The 21,349-nt window shown below is 33.5% G+C and overlaps 1 protein-coding gene across 2 annotated transcripts in view; it reads left to right on the forward strand.

Moving 5' to 3' along the window:
• The window catches only part of LOC126882333 (cytochrome P450 4C1-like), a 219,510-nt gene that overhangs the window by 35,405 nt on the left and 162,756 nt on the right, over nucleotides 1-21,349 (forward strand). For both annotated transcript variants that reach the window (XM_050647209.1, XM_050647210.1), the window contains exon 2: nucleotides 6,556-6,801. In XM_050647209.1, coding sequence (XP_050503166.1) covers nucleotides 6,556-6,801 — 246 coding nt within the window. The remainder of the gene's footprint in view (nucleotides 1-6,555; nucleotides 6,802-21,349) is intronic.

The raw sequence follows: 21,349 nt of genomic DNA on the forward strand, positions 1-21,349 counted from the left end.
TAGAATGAAATGCAAATATTTTAAACTATTGTTTTCTCAGAAAAATGAACTAATTTGAAATGAAAGTATGACTATAATATTCTATTGATTTATGCAATAATCTACATACACATCTATAGTGTGTCCCCGAAATATGGTATCGAACATTTTCTCAAATGCAGGAATTAATGATGCGTAGAACCAGAAAATACTTTTAAGTACAGTAGGTGTTTGTAAAATATCAAAATAACGAGTAAATTTGTTATTTTTATAGAATGCCAGTATCTAGTACCATAACGATAATAGATCGTTACGATAAAGTTCTCGGGCGGCCCTTCCGTCCAGCGTTTTTGAAAAGTGGGTCATTTTTTCATTTAAATATCTTAAGCTAGGCGAGTCACATACCGTACAAATAGATCTTAGATGGGAATATTTTTGTTCCAATAGGGCTTTTGTGGTCGATCTATTTAGCCAAGTGCATCTCATACAAAAATTTCTGCTGCAGTCTCCATCCCAACGCAATTGATTGTATTTATCTGAATTCGCAAACTTTGCAAGGCAATTGTCACAGTTGTAGAACATGGCTTCAAGGTTAGATATGTAATAAACTGGGTCGAATGAAAATAAACAAAAATAGAAACACTTACACTAGTTTCACAAGACTCCAAAACGAAACAATAAAACAATAAGAAAACAAAATTTTTGAACAATGAGCAGCTGACCGATGCAAATCAAAACACGGTCTAATGGTTCCGCGGTCAAAGACTAACTGTCTTCGTTTTGGTATTGTGGAGAACAGTTGTTTGTTTAGAAGATCCATTGTACAAGGGTTCTCCGTTTTTGTTTTTCTGTTACTTTCCCTACATTGTAACTTTCCGTTCTCCTTAAAAGTAAATGGGTTTGCTTTTCGTTTGGATGCTTCTAATTTCTACCTCCTTCTCACCATAAATGGTTTATGGTTTTCCGGAAATCTAATGATTTTCTCGTATTATACGTGAATTTATGGGATACGTTCCATTGAAGTCCGTTTCTACCGCGGTGTGATGATCGCTGATGTGGTTCATCAGCCAATTAAAATCTTTAAGTGGAGATTTTATCCAGGATTTCTTTTATAGCCGCTAATCAAAGTGCGGTAAAATACAATATTTCGATTATATGCCATTACCGTTAAAACCCGATTTCAGTTAAAACCCGAATTTACTAGGAAAAACTAGTTTTAACTAAGCGCTTTAGACAATTCTAGTTTTAACTAGTCAAAACTAGATTTGATTGCTAAATTCAGTTAAAACTAGAAATCGCGAACGGATTTCATTTATAGTAGTTTATATGCGATTCTCTTGTGATTTCATATCGATCAAATCTATCTGACAGCGACTATTCATTTCTGAATACAATATAGGTTTGGACACAAGAGCTCTCTTCGTTTTTTATATTTTTACTCTTCTTCCGTTGTCAGGTTTCACACATTGATATAGAAGTATTGATCATATCAATAAAAAGTTATATTTGTCTATTTCCTGGCGGTTTCAGTCTTCAACCTATCCTGATTTCCATGAAAAATCACAACATGGGCTGCTTCAATTATGCCAAAAATATTTTCGACAGGTATATAATATTTAATTGGATCAATTTTAGAAGCTAACTTTTTTATCTCGCCAACTTCAACAATTCTAAATCATTTTCGTCTTCGATTTTGTAATGGTGTTTTGTTGGCAGACAGTTCGGCATCTTGTACTTCGACCATTAATTTATTATATATGCTTTTGGTCACAACATTGTAGTGACTTTCTTTCTTCTCTGTCTCTTCCATTTGTAAAATCATTTCGAAAACACGTTCTTTTCACTTTCTTATATCTCTGCTCTCAATCTGATCTTCGATATTATCACTAATGGTGAATAATACACAGTGGTGTAATATAACCAATAAAAACGATGCAAAACAATCAACAGTTTCACACACTACTTTGCTACCGATCGGCCACCTTCGTCATTAACACTACCCCGAACGAGCCGTAATACATACTTGTCTCTTGCAACAATTTTATCTGGTATTCGCCAGTAATTCCAAAAAAGCTACTTTGAAATAATATAAACTACTCTAAATGTAGGCCGTTCGGGATTTCTAGTTTTAACTGAATGTAGCAGTCAAATCTAGTGTTGACTAGTTAAAACTAGAATTGTCTAAAACGAATAGTTAAAACTAGTTATTCCTAGTAAATTCGGGTTTTAACTGAAATCGGGTTTTAACGGTAACATATACATTTATATTATATTTTATTTTTGAGTTTTTTCAACTTTGAGTTGAACCGTACATAACAGTACGAAACAAAAATAATTTGTTACTCTACCTTTATACCATCAAATAAATCTGACAAATCTGACTATACTAAATTTACAATCAAGATGCAGTAGAAATAAACAAACCAAGACAAGTCAAAGAATACTAGGAACACTACCGAATCATAATTTACAATGTATAAACTTTGGAAATCATTATTTGGGATTTACAATGTAATATACATTGTAAATTATTATTCGGGCGTGCTCCTAGTAGCATTTAACGTGTCTTGGTTTGTTTATTTCTACTGTATCTTGATTGTAAATTAAGTATAGGGTCTTTATCTTCAATTATTTAGCTAGATATCTATATGCATCACGTTGTAGAGTTTCCTTTTCAATTGTATTATACTTGTTATAATTATTATAATAAATAATTTTTTAAGATTTGTTTTGCCTTCCTATAATATATCTCTTTTCAGTTTGACTTCACAGGGTAGTTAGTTTAGGAGAAAATAACATAAATTAAATATTAACAAAAATTGGTCGCGCCTCGGTAACGGGTTACTGTTTATTACGTTTATAGGCGAAATAATAAAATAAACTAAAGCAAAAGTCAGACCACATCTAGGGCTCTAGGGTATCGAAATCTGAAAAGCACTGAGATAGCAGGTTGTACATTTGCCGACGATGTAGTAATTTTAGCAGCGACTGAAAACAAGTTACAAAAAAGTGTAAAAACATCGAACAGAGTTTTAAAAAAGTATGGTATGACTATGAACCAAGAAAAATCGAAGGTAATGGTAATAGCCAAAGAAAGAGAGGATGTACATGTTCTGATAGATGATACAAAAATTATACAGGTACAATAATTTGAGTACTTGGGAATAACCTCTGAAGAAACAGGTAGACAGGGAGCTGAGATCAATAAAAGAATTGTTAAACTGAATAGACTGTACCACGAAATAGGAAAACCGATTATTAACAAGAAAGAATTGTCGAAACCTACGAAAATAAAAGTATTTAAGGCTATCTACAGACCAGTACTTACATACGAATGTGAATTCTGGGTACTAAATAGATAACACAAAAGTAAGATACAGGCAGCAGAAATAAGGTATTTACGCAGAGTTCAAGGAGTGACTAGAAGGGATAGGGTAAGGAATAACTACAGGAATAACTACTAACTAAGAGAAGAACGGACAAGAGAGACCATGATGGAGTATTTTCAAAAAAGACAATTAAATTGGTGGGGGCGTTTACAACGACTAGAGAAAGAAGTACCAGTTGAAAAGATATGGAAAAAGAAGGTGCAGGGGAAATACATGTAGAGGAAGACCGAGAGAAACCCGGCAATTGAAAAATAAAAAGGCCAACGTCATAGTATAAACTTCTATAGAATCTACGACTTGGTCTGGAATAAACTGGTGTCTGATCGGCCTCTGGAGGAGCGGTACGGCAAGGAATAAGGGCCTGCGGCTTGGTGATACTTCTTCATAGATACCTACCGAAGGGCGTTGACGCCGAATAACGGTGTATATACAGGGCGAGTCACCACTAACGCGACGGAAGGTTACAGCGAAATAGTAAAAGATTTGAAAAAAAATTTAATTAGTGGTTTGTAAGTAGATAAAATGTACATTTTAAAATTATCTTGAAATATACAGGGTATCCCAATAAATGGCGGCGTATCAAAGTTATATTCTTTCTTATGGAACACCCTATATTTTATTGCATTTTTTAATTGTCCGCAAAAAATAAGGTATAGTTTTATAAGGCTTCCCTATACCTATGTACAGAGTGTTCTGAGTTATGGTGACTTTCCTTAAAATGTAAAGTTTTAAAAAAAGGCTTATTTCCAAGTTATTTAAGAAATTATAAAAAAAAACTTTTGCATCTAAATATTTGGATATTGGTTGAATTTATTTCATGATTAATTGTTGCACATTTATTTACAGGGTGTTCAAAATTTACAGTTTTATTATTGGATTATTCAATGTGTCATATGATTCTTATTTTAAATGGAACACCATGTATATTAATAAACAATTATACTAAACAAATCTACCTCTTTCGAATGGTTTATGGATGTTCTACACCTAGGTGTCATAGTTTTTGCGTAATTTACAATTATTAAAATTCTTAATCTGTAAACCGATTTAAAAAAAAAAGATGTTGTTAATTAATGGCATTGTATGATATTGTCATTTCATGAAAGTACGGTCTGGTAATTATTTTATAATTAATGTATTCCATGATTGATTATTACAAATTTATTTACAGGGTGCTCAAAATTTACAGTTTCATTATTGGATTATTTAATGTGTCATATTATGATGCTTATTTTAAATAAAACACCATGTATGTTAATAAATTATTATACTAAACACTAAACACATTATCTTTCGAATGGTATAGGGATGTTCCATAACTAGGAGTCATAGTTTTTGCGTAATTTAAATTTTCTTAAACGGTAAATTGATTTTAAAAATAATATTTATGCACTCTCGATTTTTAAACTTTACGAAATAAATGTGTGTTTACTGTATCATAATGAAATGAAAATTATGTATATTTACTAGACCCTTATTATGAAAAGTAGGTAGAATGGTCTGTATACAATACATTTAAAAAAATCAGGATCTGCTTCAAAGTCTAAAGTCCATAAACGATAAGTTAAATATTTATCATAACCCTGTTCGGTCTAATATTGGTGTAGTTGAGTTCTATACGGATAAAAGTGGTTTCTGTTAAGTATTCTAACAGTCGTTTGACTGATTTACCCGAATTTTTTTCTTTACTAATATTTGGGTTTTCCGTAACAGAAAGCAGGACATAAAGTTCCTTGACGTGATCACAAATAACTGGTTTATTTTATTTATCTTTCTGAAATTTCTCAAAAACGACCTTTGTTGGGTGTCTTCTATCAGGATACCTACTTTTGAGCGTAAACTTTTGAAAGTAAGATACACTTTTGCAAACACTCCCCAATGCAAAGCGCCATGTCTACTCTTTCGTAGATAACGTGGTTATTCATTTTCAGGAACAATTAAATTTGAATATCATACATGGACGTTTATATTTTTGATACTTACCAGACCGTACTGTCATAAAATGACGATGTCATACAATGAGATACATCTTTTGTTTTAAAATCGATTTACAGATTAAGAATTTAAATAATTGTAAATTAAGCAAAAACTGTAAGACCTAGGTATAGGACATCCATACACCATTCGAAAGAGGCGACTTCGTTTAAAATACGAAATATAATTAATAATTAATATACATGGTGTTTCATTTAAAATAAGCATCATATGACACATTGAATAATCCAATAATGAAACTGTAAATGTTGAACACCCTGTAAATAAGTGTGTAATAGTCAATCATGGAATACATTCAACCAGTATCCAACTATTTAGATGTAAATTTTTTTTTTTATAATTTCTTAAATAACTTCAGAATAAGCGTTCTTTTAAATCTTTACATTTTAAGAAAAGTCAACATAACTCAGAACACTCTGTACATAGGTATAGGGAAGCCTTATGAAACTATACCTTATTTTTTGCGGACAATTAAAAATGCAATAAGATACAGAGTGCTCCATAAGAAAATATATAACTTTGATACGCCGCCATTTATTGGGACACCCTGTATATTTCAAAATAATTTTAAAATGTAGATTTTATTAACTTACAAAACACTAATTAAAATGTTTTTAAAATCTTTTACCATTTCGCTGTAATCTTCCGTCGCGTTAGTGGTGACTCACCCTGTATAATGTACATAATATAAATAATTTGGTTAAACCACAAATTCCTTAATTTTCTAATTAGTACATTAACTGGTGCCTATATTTTGGTTTCATCAGGATCTCTATTTGGTTTTATTTATTCAACTTTCTGTTTATTCTTCCACCTCTCTTTCTTTCACGCCCAAATTATATCAGAAAGAAATCTGTTTTAACTTTATTCCTTTTTCTGGCTCTCGAATCCCACCTTTGTGTCACATGTTTCTAGAGCTTACTTAGTCGGTGTTTTATTATATTCTTCTTCCTTTCTCCTTTCCTATTCTATATTTTCTTTACCTTCTTTTAGATTGCATACTAACCTCGACAATATAAAGCCGAGTTTAGTGTAGCAATATAGTATGAGGTTTATTCGGAATATAAGTATAAGTATAATATAAGTATAAGCGTATATCATTTCATGATATTATTTTTATTTTTTTTATTAAAAGATGCTTCAACACTATTTATTCTGTAAAAAACTATTATTGTTTTAATTATGTTGCTAGGTTCCCAAACTGTATTAAATGAGAGTTTGGAAAAAGTACAAACACATTCGGCAGAATTGGTAGAGAAAAGCTTACAAAACATCACTACGCACTTACTTCTACTATGTGGACTTGTTATTTTAATGTCATATTTACAATTTTTATGGCAAAATAGGCGTTTATACTGGTACTCCTGGAAAACACCAGGTCCCATTGGTCTTCCATATATTGGTATAGGTTATAAATTTGTATCACGAGATATAAGTGGTGAGTATAAACTTATATTAATAAACTTATACTTAGGACTTAGGTACATAATATGAAGCACCAACAACATAAGTTTGGAATCGATTAGTTAAAAACCTCTTGGTTTTGTTCGTTTTTCTTTTATTAGAAACAAAATTATGCGAATAATTTAGTTTTATCTATGTTATTTAGAATTATTGCTCAGACTAGCTTCAAAACTAACTCACTTAATTCGAAGAGAACAGACGCCCAAATAGTCCAGAGAAATAAGGATTTTCCCAGGACACTCAACTATCCAGGTAGCTGACTACTTTTTTAGTCATTGTAGACCTATTGTTGTCAAAACAACAATTAAAGTAATTCGCATTTTTGTAAATCTCTCTTGTAAATCTGTTGGGACAACCTGTATTATGTTTAAAAGATTTAGTTCTCTGAAAACTTAAGTGTTAGTGTGTTTTATAAAATAGACATATGGTTGCATTTGTATCGTCTTCGGGGTAAGCAGGTCACTTTGCCAAAGAAGTGTAACATGTGTGTGGCCCTTTTCAGGCCGAATAGTGTAAACTATCAAAGATAATAATGCAGTGATTTGAATAGAATTTCGGTAGTCCCTTCTCAGCGTCCAAAGCGATTAGTTCTTTTCTCTGTTCTCTCGCTCGCAATAACTCCCTCGCACGCTAAATTTTAAGACGGTACTTAATGTGTATAATAAAGACTCTTTTCTCTCTCTTTCGCTACTAAGACAATTTATCGTTAAGACGCTTATTTGTCAAACTCGTTGTTTTTAATAAATGTTTTTGTCGCTTATCACTTTTATTTCTCGTGTGCACAACCCTTCCTATCGTGTTAATTATTAACTTTAAAACCAGACCAAATTAAATATTAGAACCAGTTCTCCTAATAGTTCACTGTTTTGTATAATCGAAGGACGGGACATGCGTATGGTCCAAAAATATTTACGTTTATCCAATTAGGCAAATGGTAACAATTAAACCCTTTTGCCACGGTGTAATACCTTTACAAGACTTGTTAGTTCGCGTCGCGATAAACTCTAAGTAAAAGGAAGTGAAGTTATTGTGTGTGGTTAGTACCTGCCGCCTGCCGCTCTATCAATTGGAATAATTTGGTGAGATTTTTCCATTTTTAAAAAATCTTTTATTGCTGATCCAAGGTAAACTCTGCTCAAAGACATTTTACGGTCAACAAACACTTTTGTAGATATTTAACGTAGACGCTGTATCTCTCTGTGAAAAACTTAGACTCTTATTCTCTCGCCACGCTTGTTAATTGCCAAAAAAACTCTCCAGTGTAATTTAGGCTTTGCCGCTTATCGATTGACTCTCTCGCCGTGTGTGCTCAATTAAACTCGGGATAGAAATGGAAAACCTCAAGAAAAAAAGGACGCATTTGAAGGCTAAAATTACAAGGATCGAAAACTGGCTCTCACAAAAGGCTAGTACGGAAAAGGATGCGCTACAATTTCAATTTCTGCAAACAGAAGTAAAAACCTGTTTTTTAAAATTTGAAGAAATAATGGATCAGATAGACGAGATTGATGAAGCCGGTACTGAAACAGAAGACAGGGTGACAACTGAGCAAAAATATTTCTCTATTCTCGCGAGCCTACAGCGTTCCCCCTCCTCTCAGATCAAATAGCACTCAGTCAACTGTGACCACTGCTAAGGTTAGGCTTCCGGAGATCAACATGCAAACGTTCTCCGGGTCCTTCTCTGAGTACAACTCGTTCTACCAGCTCTTTGAGACGCTAATAGTGAACAAGGAAGAACTCAATAATGTGCAACGATTTATTTACCTCAAATCGTTCCTGCGAAATGAACCCCTCCAGTTGATCGACAACATCGAAGTTGTCGAAGAAAATTTCGATATAGCTATAAAAACTGTCAAAGATCGCTAAGAAAACAAATCGCGAGTGATTAGCTTACACATTCAAAAATTGTTAAAGGCTCCATCTCTAGTGAAAAGTAATTCAAAAGCATTACGCAAATTTTTAACTCTAGCTCAGCAGACGCTGCTCGCTTTGAAAAATATGTCTGTACCAATTGAGCATTGGGATTTATTATTAATCGAAATATTTTTACAAAAATTAGATTTTGCTACACATAGGGCTTTGAATATGATATTGGGACAAAGACCTTACCTACCCTTTCACAGTTTTTTAAATTTCTCGAGAGAAAGTGTGATATTCAGGAAAAATTAAATGTTCCAGATCATGATAAAAAGGTTAGTAAGAGGTCTCAATCAAAAGCATCTTTCTTCTCATCAGTTGACCAACCATCACACTCTTTCTCTGATAATAATTAATTGTATTTTTTGTAGAAGTAATGCTCATAAGGTTTATCAGTGTAGGTAATGATTTTTAATGCCTCTCTTTACCGGAAAAATTTATTTTAAAAGGTAAGAAACTGTGTTTTAATTGTTTGGGTAGTAAACATTTCTCTCAAGATTTTGGCTCTACTTGATCATGTACTTAGTGTGGGGGGTCGTCATCACTCATCCCTCCATGGTACCTCTGAAAATGTTTCTTTCTCCAGGAACATCTCTCTCTCGTGAACGCAATGCTCAAACCCCTCAAAATTCTCAAGTTGCTTGTCGTATTGCCGTTCCCATATCTACTCAGCATTCTTTTAATAATCGCAGCCAAAATGAAGCTTCTACTAGCTCATTTAGACCTCCTTTAGATGTTCAAAATTCTCCAGATTCTCAGGCAGCCACGTCTCTCTCCTCTTTATCAGTTAAAACTTATGTATTGTTGGCTACCGCTTTAGTAACCGTTTATTCGAAAGACGGCAGACCCATGCATGCCAGAGCGCTCCTAGATAATGGGAGCCAACATTCGTTTTTCTCTCGTGATTTGGTTGAGAACTTAAAACTCTTCCCTTATTATAAACAGTTACAGATATCAACCATATCCGAAAACACCTCACTCTCAAACTAAATGTTAAATTTAGAATTTTTCCCCTATAATGTAAAGGACAGAAGTTTTAAAACTTCCTTCGCTGTACTCGATAGTATAACTTGTAGGCTTCCTAAAGCTACTATAGATAGAAGTAAAATAAAAGTCCCACACGATCTCACTCTCGCAGATCCCTCGTATTCTGTTCCGGGTAAAATTGATTTGCTTCTGGCTGGTGATATCTATAGTGAATTATTGACGGATGGATTTATACGGCTAAGAAAAAATCTTCCCGTTCTTCAGAATACTCACTTAGGCTATGTTATTTTTGGTACAATTAATCCTCATGTTTTTCACCGCAATTCACATTTGGCTATGTCTCAGTCAAATGTTTCTCTCTTTGTGCCGTCCGAACCCGAAGAAAATAAGTTGGTTAAGTTGATTCAACAATTTTTCGAAATTGAAGCTTGTGTTACCTTCAGGTCGCTTTCAAGTAAATCTTCCATTTATCTCTGGAAACGCTTATAAAATGTTAGGTGAATCCTTTAAAATGGCTTTTAAAAGATTGATGAATTTAGAAAATAGGCTCTTAAAAAACGAAATTACATATGCTCAGTATAAGTCTTTCATTAATGAATATCTTCTTCTCGAACATGCGAAAATAGTGCCTCTCTCTCTAACCAACGAAAAGTTAGAAAATAAATATTTTCTACCGCATCATTGTGTGTTTAAGGAAGAATCCGTAACAAGAAAGCTTAGGGTTGTTTTTGATGGTTCGATGAAAAGCTCTAGTGGTTATTCGCTCAATGACATTTTACTCAAAGTTCCTACTCTTCAACCGGAACTTTTTGACATTTTGCTACTGTTTAGATTGTATTCCTTCGTTTTTACAACGGATATACAAAAAATGTATAGACAGGTTAAAATAAATCCTGCTCAAACCTCTCTTTTAAATATTCTCTGGCTCGACTCCCCTAAAAAAGACATTGAGTGTCTTGAATTGCTAACCGTCACGTATGGAACTAAAAGCGCCAGCTTTCAGAGTACTCAATGTTTAATGGAACTGGCAAAAACTCATCAGACTGAGTATCCTCTGGCCAGTGATGCTCTTCAAAATAGCTGTTACATTGATGAAATCCTCTATGGCGCTAATGATGTACAGACTCTCCTTAAAGCTCATAAGGAAATAACTAGTTTGCTTGGAACCGCTTGAATCTCTCTTTATAAATGGTGTTCTAACACAGACTTGTTTTTAAAAAATATCTCTTCTCTCTCTTCGAACACTTCTTATGTAATAGCTCCAGATAATGGCTCCAATAAGGTTTTAGGTTTATGTTGGAATCCTGTTCTTAACACCTTCTCAATCTCTCTCCCAAATTTTACCCTAAAGGACTCATACACCAAGAGAGAAGTACTGTCAATGATTGCCCAAATATTTGATCCTCAATGCCTTGTTAACCCAGTTACAGTTGTCGCTAAATTAATTATGCAAAAAAATTTGGATTTCCAAAATTAATTGGAACGATATCATAGACGCAGGTACGTTGCATGAGTGGCTAAATTTTGTTCGCAGTCTCTCTCATTTTAAGGATTTAAATATACATCGGTGTCTCTTTTTAACCTCTTCAGCTCCAAGAAAAAAGTTTTTATTATTTTAATAATATTTTCTATTTTCTCTCCTCATTTGTGAAAACAATAAACGAAAATCTGTAAAAACTATAAAAAAATTATTTGACACACATAATATGACAGGTCCAGCATAGCATAATGTACATCAGGACTTAGCTTTCATATAATTTAAGTATGAAACTGAAAAAACATTCTGGTTCAGGAGAAATACACATATATATTTTGCATTTTGTACAAAAGAATTTCGTCTTCTTAGTGTATCCAAGAGGTTTAGGCAACGCGATAAGAAATTCTATTGCTGACAGAGCATATAGGCAAATGGTCATTACTGGTTTTTCTTACATCTATAGGCGATAACTCAAAAACTGTAGACTTTTTACAGGAGTTATGGGCACTTCATCTTCAGATGTCTCTGGTTCTCTTGAAATAGATGCACTAGCTTGTCTCCCACTTGCAGGCTTATCACCTAGAGCTAGTGACCTTCCAACATACATCTTAAATTCCTGTAAATCCATTTCCTTTGATCATTATCGCTACGTTTACTGACTTAAAAAGTCGTTATCTGTCAAAATAGCCCCCAATTCACGTTCCATCAATATCCTTTTACTACATATTTGTAACTAAAATAAAAAAACGTGAGTATGGTAACATATTTTGCTAACTAAGCCCCAATGTCTGGAAAAAAGTTTAGAGGACCCCTGACGTGTCCAGTTGTAATTATTTTCAAATATATATTTACCACAAATACATCCAATCATCAAGTAACATATATTAGAAACAATCAATACTGTAAAGTACAGAAAAACACTACAACTTACTGTATTTTTGTGGAGCCACCATCATAACTTAAAAAATTTCACCACATGTAACAAAAATCTACCGAGGTAGACGCTGTTGTCAAATTTTTCAAACGAGTAAATTTGACTGATAAATTAGAAGTCCAATATGCTGCAATATAGGACGCAGCGATGCCCAACCCGAATAGTCACCATGTAATAAATTAGTAAACACTGTCCAGCTGGCTGGACCTATGGACTTAGGAGGTTAAGTCAAGAAATCACCAGTGTTGAGACTCACTCATTCTCGGATGCAAGTTTAAAGGCTTATGGAGCTTGCATCTACCTACGTGTGATTTAAAGATCTGAATAAGTATCTCGTTCACTTTTAGCATCTAAGAGTCGAGTCGCTCCGCTAAAATCCTTGACTCTCCCAAGATACTCATGGGTGCGCTATTATGTAGTAAGCTCACAGCAAGGATTGCTAATATTATTGAAGAAAAACTCTCTCGCTTAGACCTATAAATATGTGGTCGGATTCAGAAATTGTTCTCGCTTGGCTTCGTTTGCATCCCTCTCGTTAGACTCAATTTTTGCAAATAGGGTTGCACAAATTTTAGATAATTCTCCTAACGCTCATTGGAGGCACGTACGATCCAAAGAGAATCCTGTCAACATACTCTCCCGAGGAATGCTACCCGCTGAAATTTATAAATCTTTGTGGTTTTATGGTCCTCAATTTTTAAATCAATCTCGGTTGGATTTATTGAAATACAATCCAAAAGTCTATACCTTTAAATTACCTGAAGAAAGGAAAGTAACTCTTCACGTTCGAAATGATCAAATAGATTCTTTCACCTCTTTTTCTGATAGGTTCTCTAATTTGTCAAAGTTTGTAAGAACTTTAGCCTTTATATTCAGGTTTTCCAATAATGCCAAATCGCCTTCTCACAAGTTATCAAATTCTCTTGAAGTAAGCGAACTTCAAAACGCTGAACTGAAGATTGTTAAAATGCTTCAGTACTCTTCTTTCTCGCTTGAGATCTCTGAAATTAAGAAAGGTAAAACTCTATCTAATAAGTCTCTTTTACGCTTAAACCCCTATTTGGATGAAAATGAAATGCTGCGTGTAGGAGGTCGCCTTGTAACTCAGACGTTACATTTGATCAAAAATATCCTCTTCTCCTTCCCTCAAAAAATCGTGTAGTACGTCTTATTCTTCAAAGAGAACATATCAGACTTTGTCACTCTGGTCCTCAAAATACTTTATCTCAAATTCGACTTAAATATTGGCCTTTAAATGGACTACGTGAAGTTAAAAAGGTCATAAACCAATGTATGGTTTGTTTTAGGTTTAATGCCAAACCCGCTATTCAGATTATGGCAGATTTACCAAAGGAACGTTTGCAATCCTCTCGAGTATTCGCTCATGTCGGATTAGATTTTGGCGGGCCCTTTCAGATTAAGGCGTCCAAACTCCGCAAAGCTCCTTTGATAAAATCTTATATTGCTCTTTTCGTTTGTTTATCGACTCTAGCTGTTTACATTGAAGTTGTGTCCGGCCTTTCTACTGAGACGTTTCTTCTCGCTCTAAAACGTTTTATTAGCCGTAGAGGCCTCCTTCAGACTATATTCAGTGACAACGCTACGAACTTTTTGGGAGCTCGTAATAAGTTATTTGAACTTTACAAGTTTTTAAGGTGATACAGTAGCGATCAACAGGTAGCAAAAATGCGTTCCAAGATTGCGGCTGTAATTTTGAATATTTTTTCCAGGTATTTGGCACACGTATTTGTAATATAATAAAGAATGGCGGTACAGATGCCAATTTGAAAAATATATTAATATGTGGAAATTACTCTGCAATTAAACAAAATATTAAAAAAACGAGCCTGTACCGCCATTAAGAAGAACAAAAAAATACACTTTCTTCAAATAAACTTTTTTATCCGATGCCTAGGTTTTGTGTCATTTTGGAACTACAAAAATTTTGTATTTCATTAGTAGTTCCAAAATAACACAAAATCTAGGCATCGGATAAAAGAGTTTATTTGAAGAAAGTGTATTATTTTGTTTTTCTTAATGGCGGTACAGGCTCGTTTTTTAATATTGTATTTAATTACAGAGTAATTTCCACATATTTTTGAAATTGGGCTCTGTACCGCCATTCTTTATTATATTACGAATACGTGTACCAAATATCTCCAAAAAATATTCAAAATTACAGCCGTAATCTTGGAACGCGTTTTCGCTACCTGTTGATCGCTACTGTTTCCTCTTAAAAGAAAAAGAAAACTCTCGTTCTATTAATGAATTTTTGGCATCATCCCATATTCGCTGGAAAACCATAGTTCCTCGAGCCCCTCATCATGGTGGCATCTGGGAAAGCTCTATAAAGAGCGCCAGCCAAGCATAATATCCGTAGACTCATGGGTGATATTAAGCTAAGAATTTACCACTGTTCTCACTCAAATTGAAGCTGTGCTCAACTCTCGACCGCTTTGCTCCCTCTCAAATGATCCCTCTGATCTAACATATCTGACCCCTGGACATTTCTTGATTGGACAATCTCTTACGTCATTTCCTAAAAGGGATCTGATCCACATTCCCGAACATAGACTAAGTTTATGGCAGCATCTCTCTAAACTCCAGCAGATGTTTTGGAAAAAATAGTCAATCGACTACATGAACAGACTCCAAAATCGCCCTAAATGGTTTCTTCCTCATAAGAACCTAGAGCCCAACGATCTCGTCTTGTTGATTGAAGACAACACTCCTCCTCTTTACTGGGCTCTAGCAAGAGTGATTGATGTCTTTCCCGGAAAGGATGGCCGAGTAAGAGTTACATCGGTCAAAACTAAAGATGGAGTCTTCAAGCGCTCTATTAATAATTGTGTCCTCTACCAAATGACTGTTTAAATTAAGTTAAGTTAAGTGTTTTCGCTTAGGAACGTTGTAAGTCGATTTATGTTAGGCTATATTTATGTTAAAGTCAGTGCTTCAACGCGGGGGAGTATGTTGTGAAACAACAGTTAAAGTAATTCGCATTTTTGTAAATCTCTGTTGTAAATCTGTTGGGACAACCTGTATTGTGTTTAAAAGATTTAATTCTCTGAAAACTTAAGTGTTAGCGTTGTGTGTTTTATAAAATAGACATATGGTTGCATTTGTATCGTCTTCGGGGTAAGCAGGTCACTTTGCCAAAGAAGTGTAACATGTGTGTGGCCCTTTTCAGGCCGAATAGTGTAAACTATCAAAGATAATAATGCAATGATTTGAATAGAATTTCGGTAGTCCCTTCTCAGCTTCCAAAGCGATTACCTAGTTCTTTTCTCTGTTGTTCTCTCGCTCGCAATAACTCCCTCGCACGCTAAATTTTAAGACGGTACTTAATGTGTATAATAAAGACTCTTCCCTCTCTCTCTCGCTACTAAGACAATTTATCGTTAAGACGCTTATTTATCAAACTCGTTGGTTTTAATAAATGTTTTTGTCGCTTATCACTTTTATTTCTCGTGTGCACAACCCTTCCTATCGTGTTAATTATTAACTTTAAAACCAGACCAAATTAAATATTAGAACCAGTTCTCCTAATAGTTCACTGTTTTGTATAATCGAAGGACGGGACATGCGTATGGTCCAAAAATATTTACGTTTGTCCAATTAGGCAAAAGGTAACAATTAAACCCTTTTTGCCACGGTGGGGTGAGATTCAATAAAAACTCACATCACCTATAGAAAGAAAACTTACCTGTTTCCTGCCTAGAGTTCGCGTCCGTTTTTTAATTATTAACAACTTAGTGCAAAAACGCGATATTTTCGATTTTTTGCACTCCACTAAATAGCCAAATAGGTGACATAAAATTTGATTTTTTAGAACATTAAAAAACTTCAAGATACCGATTTTTGAATGTTAAAAAGTCAACTTGTTGCTTCGCAAGTTGCAAAATAAATGAAAATTGATTTTAGTTAATAACTTTTACTACATTTAACCTAGAATTTCACCCAAAGTTGGGTATTTTGGTACTTACCAAGCGCTCAAAATTTCAGACCGATCCATTAATAATTAGTTTAAAAGTTATTCTATTTGTTTATCCCTTTCATACTTTCATTTTGCAATAACATAGAACAGAAAATAATGAACATTGGGCAATAATGAGCATGCCATATGAAAGTAGAAGAGTGGTGGTATCAAAATGTATTAAAAAAAAGATTAGTTAAGTAATATAGCCAAAAATCCTAATGCCAAATTTTTTAAATTTTGTAGTTTATAAACATTTATAATAGCTTTAAAACATATTATCTGTAGAAACAATCTTTTTATATCACGAATTTTATTTTTATCTTTTTAATCACAAATTTTAAAATAAAGAAATATAGCGTGGGTTTATTTGGGACAAAGTTAGCATGTTTTTTTTAATTCACAGTTAATTTGTTTATAACTACTAAGGATTCTAATTGATGCTATTTTATAGAATGGGATTTGTATTTTTTATTAAAAAATTTGCACGAACATTGTACCTTCACAGCACCCTTTATGATTTTTAAAAAATTTAGTTCAAACGGTTACTAGGGGGAACCTACAAATCCACTGAGTTAAAATTTCGAAAAAGCAATTTCAAGCTAATACAATTTTCTGTATCTCCGGATCAACTTAATTGATTTTGGTCTTTCTTTTTAATTTGTATGCAATTTCTACCTACGTTACAAATATGCAATTTGTTTATAAATTGATTAATTAATAAATAGTCTAATTTGTTTAAACAATTCTTTGAAAAACATTTTTTTTTACAAAAATCTATTTTTTTAATCGTAGTATCATTAATGATCATAAAAAAAGTTAAAGTACACTTTAATAAATAAATTATTACTCCGGTAAACTTACACATCCGAGGCTACAAAAATTACCATCAAGCTGAAAATTGGCAGGATTGTTCAAAATACCATCATAAATGAAATCTAAAAAGTCCTCATAAATCTGACCGGAGCTAAAAAATTTACGCGGGGTCAAAGGTCACCAAATATAGTTTTTAGCTATTTTCAGCGAAACGGTAATTTTTATCATAAAATTAGTTCTAACAAAAAATGTAGATTGGATAATTATCTATAAATAATTTTTTATTAATTTTTTCCCTAAGAGTCACCGTTTTTGAGATACAACGAATCAAAAAGTTGTAATCGTCATCTGCGCAAACGTTTCCACACCACATTTGAGGTAGTGTACTTAGCGCGTTTTTTTAACGTGGTTTCCCCGGCAGGCCTATTCCACAGATCTGTTATGATTCTGTTTAATTTGAAGCTACTGAAGAATTGATATTGGCAAGGGTTAAAAATGATAAAAGTTATAAAAAGCGGTATAAATTAAAAAAAGGAAAATTTATCCAACTGCTTCATAATTTTCTAATACTTCTGCTTCCTCTTCTGCTTGTTCTTCTTCTTTACCTTCTAGTTATTCTTCTTCTTGTTTATCCTGGGTGCAAGTAAATTGCCCCAATAATGACACATCGCATCACTCCTCGATAGAATCAAATGAATCCTCAAATTGTTGGTGATTTAACATTGTAGCACGACCGGTTTTGACAATAATTAGTGCATCCTACCGAACAAAACAGTCCAACTTTTTTGCAACCACATTTAGCGCTACATCCCTTTTTACAGTTGCGAAAAATTGTGTTCAGGAGTTTTTCCGGCGCAGGTGGGAGTAAAGTTTGAATTGGTTCTAATGAACTGTCGACTAATTTCCATCCCCAGTCTTTTGGATCTAGCTGATAACCAAGCCACACTTGAACTAGGTAATATACCCGAAAAATATATTGATGAGCAGCCGCTGAAGTTGGAGGAAGACAAGATCATCGCACTTGTTTTTTGTTTCTAGTATTTTTAAAGAAACATGCATATCGAAACTTATCTAAGCACGTAGTTTTTTAGGCGCTCCATACATAGAGAGAAGAAAGCTAATTCCGTTGGAAATAACTTCTTGTGGAGTTAAATTAGTTTTTTTAAAAACTTCAGCAGATTCAAGTAAAATTAGGTTTAACACGTATTTTCACTCCGTAGTAGTACTCGAGACTAATTAATACCTCGAGGGTGTCATCTACCTGAAGGATTTCGCCACCCAGGAAGATAACGGTGTAATTTGCATAATAGTAAACAAACTAAATTTGCATAAAGTTTACTGTATATTGAAATGTTTATTAGTACTTAGCAATAAACATTTTGCCTAGAAAGTGGCTTTCATTATTATGTTCAAACCCTTCTGAGAAAAGAATAAGTAGGGTGATTAGATTATCCGACGTACCGATAGCCATTGTTTATTCCGACAAAACCCACCCTTACAAACTGAATACGACGCATAAGTAAGAAGAATTATTATAAGTTAATATTTTTCATATTAATTAACTATTTTTGTTATTTTCGCGTTACATTCACCTTGTAAAAATTTTTTTGTTGGTACTGTAATAAAGTATATACATTGCATCCGTCGGTAGACCGCAAGCTGTAATATTTATAATATCTTATAATATTATGTGTAATATAAGTTAAGTTGACCGATAGAATATTATGTTTACTTGTATTACAGCTTCAGCGATGTACACTAACCGGCACAAAAAACTGGCACCTAAAAAATGGGTCATTTTTAATGACTCGTATTTCCTAAACCTGATATCCGATTTAAGCAATTTTTCTAATATGTTATTGCCTTATTCTTTAATAATATCGCTGTAAGAATACTGTTGCTAGACAGGTACATTGTCATTGTATACAGGGTGTACGAATCAAACTGTGTTTTTTTCTCAAACTTTGGAACACCCTGTGGAATGTTCCAGCTTTTATGAAATACTGAAATTAAAACCCAACTACTGCAAAAATATTACTAAAAGATTTTTAAATCGAAAACTTATTGGTCCATTTCCCTGGTGACACCTCCAAGGCTTCTACAATATGCAAGCCAGATGGATGCTGCAGTGAAGAAAAAAAGGGAAGGAATTCTACACAGTATAGTGTAGAATTCCTTGCATATTGTAGAAGCCTTGGAGGTGTCACCAGGGAAATTGACCAATAAGTTTTCAATTTAAAAATCTTTTAGTAATATTTTTAATATTTTTCAATATTATTAATGTCGCTATTAGGATTAAAAAACTTTGCCTTTCAATTGCCAGATGACGCTAGTCACCTAATCCATTCACGTCAGTTGCGGTGTGGGGGATAAACTCTCGGTGTTGGTCACTTAGTTAGAGTATGGAGCAGCAGGCCTACGTCTCTCCGATGAGACTCCAATAAGAGTCGAAAATCGTCGATTGTGCTGTACTGCGCTCTGTATTCTAAGTGAAAAATAGAATTGTTTTGCCTTAGCATTGCAACTAAATAAAAATGGTATACATTTTTATTTGTATATTTTTTACTTTGAATTTTTTGTTCATTATATAGAAAACATTTAAGATACTTACTATAAAAACAAATAAAACATAAAATTATGAAACAAATATATTTGTGTATTTTTAGGAACATAGGGTACAAATATCTCCTCGGTGTTCTCCGCAAATTGGCTTCTTGCACTCCTTGCAGTAGTTGGTGGTCAAGCGCCTTTTTTTGCTTTGACAGTAGAAACAAGTCTTCGTCTTCTTTTCCTGGGTCATATTTGATCTTCTTCTAGGATTTCAGCTATGGCTTGGCGAATATTTCGACGTAAATTTGCGGTGTTGTATCTGTTTAGCATCCATGGTTTCGGAAGACAAAGGCTTAACTCAATCATATATTGATATCTGGAGATAATTTTTCGCTTTTTTTAACCTATTAAAAGTATAAATAACATAAGAGTATATGCTGGACATATTTATCATTCTGCGCGTTCATATGTGCCGCTTCCTCCTTCGCAGTTGTTTTGCGGACTAAGACTTTGTATTTGACATCCTAATAAGAAAAGCTCAAGTAGTATATCATGTAATAAGAATGAAAAACAATTTACCTTAATTTTTTGTTACTAAAACACTCAAAATCAAAATACAAACAATAAGAACCAGCTGATTTATTATATGATAGAAACAGGGACTTTCGTAAAATTTACGAACCAAGCGACGAAAAACGGTATTAGAATTGGAAAATATAACAAACATCTGCTATACTCTATACTATCAAGCTCAATACTAATCTGGAAGGTAGGTACTCAATTGGGGAAATCGTTAAAATATACGAGAGTGGGCGAAAATGCCCAATGTATTATAAGCGTCGTAAATTTGACGAATGACCCGTATTCTAGGGTTAAAAATGACATATTTTTTGAGGTGCCCGTTTTTGTGCCGGTGAGTGTATATACGTGGTGCACTAATACATATTATGACGATTAGAACTCTTTCAACTCTTTGAATCGTATCTCAAAAACAGTGGCACTTACGAAAAAAAGTATTAAGGTATTTTTTATTAATAATTATCTAATCTACATTTTTTGTTAGAACTAATTTTATGATTAAACTTACCGTTTCGCTTAAAATCGCTAAAAACCATATTTGGTGAACTTTGCCCAGCGTAATTTTTTTAGCTCGGGTCGGATTTATGAGGACTTTTTAGATTTTGCTTATGATGGTATTTTGAACAATCCTGCCAATTTTCAGCTTGATGGTAATTATTTTAACCTCACTCTTATTTTTGAGTCTAACTAGACCAGTCGATATTTTTATTAGATAATTATCTATTGAAGATAGTTTCTTTATAAAAGTATACCTAAACTTTTTCTATGATTAATAATGATATTATGATTAAAAACATGGATTTTTGGGAAAAAATATTTTTTTAAAAATGTTTTAAATAAATTAGACTGTTTACTAATTAAAAACTGTCTCGACAAATTAAATATTTGTAATGTACAGAAAAATTACATACAAATTAAAAAAAGATAGATCCAAACATATTCAGTAGATCCCGAGATATTGAAAATGATAGTAGTTTTAAGTTGCCTTTTTTAGTTTTTTAACTCGTGCATTTGTCGGCTCCCAGGTCCCCCTGTTCACTAAATATATACAAATCCACCTACAAAATCGCTACATGGCATGTAAGGAGTATGTATGAACCTGGGAAACTAAAGAATATACAGCAAGAGATGATGCGACTAGATATCGATATATTAGGAATAAGCGATACAAGATGCGTCAGCTCTGGCGAACTCAATACAGACAATGGACGAATCTATTACTCTGGAAGCAGCGACACCCAACACAGATATGGAGTTGCTATGATCCTCAGCCAAAAAATAACG

The sequence above is a fragment of the Diabrotica virgifera genome, chromosome 3, assembly GCF_917563875.1.
Source record: "Diabrotica virgifera virgifera chromosome 3, PGI_DIABVI_V3a".
Classification (NCBI taxonomy): Eukaryota; Metazoa; Arthropoda; class Insecta; order Coleoptera; family Chrysomelidae; genus Diabrotica; species Diabrotica virgifera.